This window comes from Echinops telfairi, unplaced genomic scaffold, assembly GCF_000313985.2.
Source record: "Echinops telfairi isolate 266 unplaced genomic scaffold, ASM31398v2 ScPeMD7_655;HRSCAF=1070, whole genome shotgun sequence".
NCBI lineage: Eukaryota > Metazoa > Chordata > Mammalia > Afrosoricida > Tenrecidae > Echinops > Echinops telfairi.
Window position 1 is genome coordinate 33,835,633 of NW_022104553.1, and position 3,888 is coordinate 33,839,520.

A 3,888-nucleotide genomic window follows, 5' to 3' on the forward strand; every position below is an offset into this window, starting at 1 on the left:
TATTTTAATCATTTTATTGGGGGCTCTTATAACAACCCATACATCCATTGTATCAAGCACATTTGTACATATGTTGCCATCATCATTTCCAAATACATCCTAACTCTTGACTTTTCATCTGAAAATGAGGGAGGTGGGGAGAGTAATAATAGCACCTAAGAGGAACCCTGATGGTGTGGTGGTTACACGTTGGGCTGCTAATCACAACGTCAGCAGTTTGAAACCACCAGACCCTCCAAGGGTGGAAGAGAGGCTTTCTATTCCTGTAAAGAGCTACCATCTCAGAAACTCACAGGGGCAGGTCCACCCTGCCCCATAGGGTCGCTGTGAGTCAACAGTGACTCAATGGCAGTGAGTTTGGAGTTTTTTGGTTTTGTTTTAAATAGCATCTAACTCCTGGAGGAGGTTTGCATCTCCACTGAATAACTACATACAGTCTCACCAGCAGTGCCTGTCATAACGGGCACTTGGATTTGTAGAGTCCAAGGCCAGCTGCTGTAGCCAAGAGTCTCAACGGAACTGTCGCTTAAACAATAGAGAAGTTCTTCCTTGCGTAATAGTTCATACAGAAACAACCGGGACTGCTGTGGCCGTCTCTGGGTGAGGAATCAAGAACCCAGACTCCTTCTGTCTTATTGCTCTTCCATCCCTAGTGTCCCCTGATTTTCGTGGACCAAAAAGGCTCTCAACCACGTCTAAGCTCCACCATCACATCTCACACCCTATTAGTCACGACCTGGCCACAAGGGCCCCTGGGAGATGTAATTTACAGCACAGGGGTTCTGTTCCCCTGGTCAACGATCAGGCCCTGCTACTGTGCTTTGGCGCTTGAGAAGCATTGGCTGTTAGGATGATGATGATGATGATGATGATGATGTAGATGTAGCTTTCCTCCCCCCACTCACCTCCCACCTCCTGATGCTCACAGGTACATAAACCGCTTCCGGCAGGCTCAGCCCACAAGGCGAGAGGAACGCCAACCTGCAGGCCTAACCCCAACTGAATTTTGGTGGCTGGAGTCTCCCCATCCCAGTACTCAACCCACAGCAGGTACCTGCCTGGGTGACACCCACCTGCTGGCCTCAAATCTGGCCTGATCAGTGTCCCCTGGTAGCCACTCCTCTGGGGCCTCCCTCCTTCAGCCAGGGCTTCTCAGCAGGGGCCTCCAGACAAGAAAGAAGTGCCGGCACCACAGTCCGGACTCCTGGGACTCCTGCCACGGCTATGGACGCCCTGCAGGAAAGAGAACAGGTGACGTGGCCTTCCACTCCCTTTGACCAAGCTTGATCCGGGTGTTAGAACAGGAACCTGACTCTCAGCTCTGCGTCCCTGTCTCTTGGGCTCAATCTCCAACCAACGTTCCCCTCACAGCAGCCAAGATGTCCCCACTGGCTCTGGCCTCTCAGGTACGAATTTAGTCACTCCAGTGGAAAGAAGAGAGATTTTTCCCGTAGCTCCATCCAAAGCCCCAGGGCTTGCTCTCTGGGGCTCATTCTCAAAGTTAGAAGATACCAGAGACTGACGACTGGCCAAGCCCGTCAGGAAGGTAGGGTTGATTCTTCTCAAACAGCAATGACTGCGCAGGAGGTGTATAGACCTACAGACAAAAACATAGTCTTCCCTAAGGAGGGGAAGTGGACACCGTGCTGGCAGATCCAGGGATCCCAGGCCAGCGGGTGCTGGGGCAATGCAGACCTCTGCTCCAGGCCCTGGAGTGAGGGCTGGCTCTGCCTCCTCTTATCCCCACAGAGCTCCAATCCCTGGAGGGCAGCCCTGCTGGACCTGGAGATGCTGAGCCTGCAGAGCAGAGCTGCAAGATTGCTCAAGCACAGGTCACTCCCTCAGCCTTGCCATCTTCTCTGCTCCTTGGCTCCAAGCCCGCAGCCTCTGATGTCTCCGCTGCCTCCCTCTGCCTCCTCCCTGCAGCCAGGCCTCCCTCCACCCCAGCGATGTCAGCAGCTCCTCGCTCCCCACCGGCTCGGATGGCCTCCCACCCTCTTCGGTGACCATTGCCCCAGACCGGAGCAAGAACTCGGGCCCCAGGGCCCCTGGTGAGTACTGGGAGGCAAGGGACGAGGGGAGCTGAGCTGCCGCTGCCAACTCTGCCATTTGCCAGCTGGGTAGCCATGGGCCTCTGGGAGCCTCGTTTCCCTGACTGTAAAATGGGGGTGCGCTCCAGACTCCCCTCTTCCGGCTGTAATGAGGATGACATGCACTAGTAACTATGAGGGGGGTTCAGGAGTTTGTGGGAAAATGGAATGAATAGGCCGTGGAATTTTTCCACAAACTCTGTGAAGCCCTCGGGACACGGAAGACATCCGGGATAGCCATGTTCACAATGCCCTCGAGTCCCACCGGGCTCCCCGCCCCGATCTGCTATTTGGAATGGAAGCTCCAAAGCAGAAGGGTTTTTGCAAATGAGGCCGCCACTGACCCGAGGAAGAGGGGACTCTCTGTGGTCTCCAGTTAGGGGGATCATTAGATGGAGATTATTGCAATGAGCCATCTGAAACTTTTAGTTCTGTAAGTCAAAAATGATTGTGTGTGTGAGAAAGAGAGATTTGGGTGAAAGTTTACAAAGCAGATCGGTTCTCTTTGAAAAGATCTATTCCTGCGAATTGAGTGAAGTTTCACAGAGCAGATGGTCTCCGCAATGTAGTGTCATCCATCTCACCTCTTTTCTGCTTCCTGTCTCTATTTCGCCTCCTGAACTTCGTCCTCGGGTAAATGTTGCCCCTTGATCCCTCCGATCCAAACACTCGCTACCATCAAGTTGATTTCCAACTCATAAGGGCTCTATAGGTCAGAGTAGAACGACAGGCTCTTGGGGTTTCAGAGACTAAATCTTCACAGGAGCAGACAACCTCGTCTTTCTCCTATGAGCGACTGCTCGGTTCAAACCACTGACTGTGGTGAGCAGCTCAGTGTAGCCCACTGCACCACAAAGGCTCCTCGGGGATCCCGAATGGATCTTGATCCCCAGGAGTTCGTGATTCTAAGGTGCTTACACATGAAGAGAGTTATTCCTCCCCGGGTAGACTCACCTATTGCTCGGCTGAAAATTGAATCACCAGAGTGAATTCCGCTCCAGACCTGAAGGGTGACCAAGGACCATCGTCTTGGGGGTTCCACCAGTCTCTCTCCAACCAGCAAACCTAGTCTCCTTCATGGCTTCGAGTTTTGTTCCAAGTCTTTTGTCCAGGACCTCCTAATGTGATTCCTTTCAGAGCAGTTGGTAGTGGTAGCTGGGCACCTTTTAGGGCTTCTCTTGTGGGGACTCATGTCCATGCGACCCGTAGTCCATCGAACTAATTGTCTCTGTGCGTCTTCAGTTATTACTCCTCTTCTTCCCTCTGGAGAGAGCAAGGTTAATAGGCATCCCTTAGCGCTTTTAAGATCCCAGTCCCTACTCATCAAGGTAGGAGACTGACTGCACTTGTTCGATTGGCGGTTTCTAACGGTTCTCGCAGTGCCCGTGAGGTCTGCCTCCGGGAGCCGTGTGTGCACCGTGCATACTGTACCACTGTGGAGCTCTCACATGTCTGCCGCTAAGATTTTAGAGACAAAGTCAAGGGCTGTCTTTGTTACTACTGCTCTGTGGCAATGCTCAGGACGGTGCCAGCCACGTCCCATGAGCCTCCCTGTGAGGAAAGGGCAGCAGGGCCAGCAGAAGTAAACCGAGGGGGGCCTGTGTGTGCTGTCAGATACCGTCCACTCGCCCATGATTCTTGACTCCTTCCGGCCTCCACCATTGACTCACCCTCCCTTCTTTTTTTTTTTTCTTTCTTTCTTTTTGTTTTTCAATCGTTTTATTAGGGGCTCATACAACTCTTATCTCAATCCATACATACATCAATTGTGTAAAGCACATTTGTACATTCATTGCCC

At 52.3% G+C, this 3,888-nt stretch overlaps 1 protein-coding gene across 1 annotated transcript in view; it reads left to right on the forward strand.

The window, feature by feature from the left end:
* Nucleotides 1-3,888, forward strand: part of PROSER3 (proline and serine rich 3) — a 9,124-nt gene that overhangs the window by 467 nt on the left and 4,769 nt on the right. The window contains exons 2-5 of the mRNA XM_045292715.1: nt 929-1,050; nt 1,157-1,251; nt 1,750-1,832; nt 1,927-2,051. Coding sequence (XP_045148650.1) covers nt 929-1,050; nt 1,157-1,251; nt 1,750-1,832; nt 1,927-2,051 — 425 coding nt within the window. The remainder of the gene's footprint in view (nt 1-928; nt 1,051-1,156; nt 1,252-1,749; nt 1,833-1,926; nt 2,052-3,888) is intronic.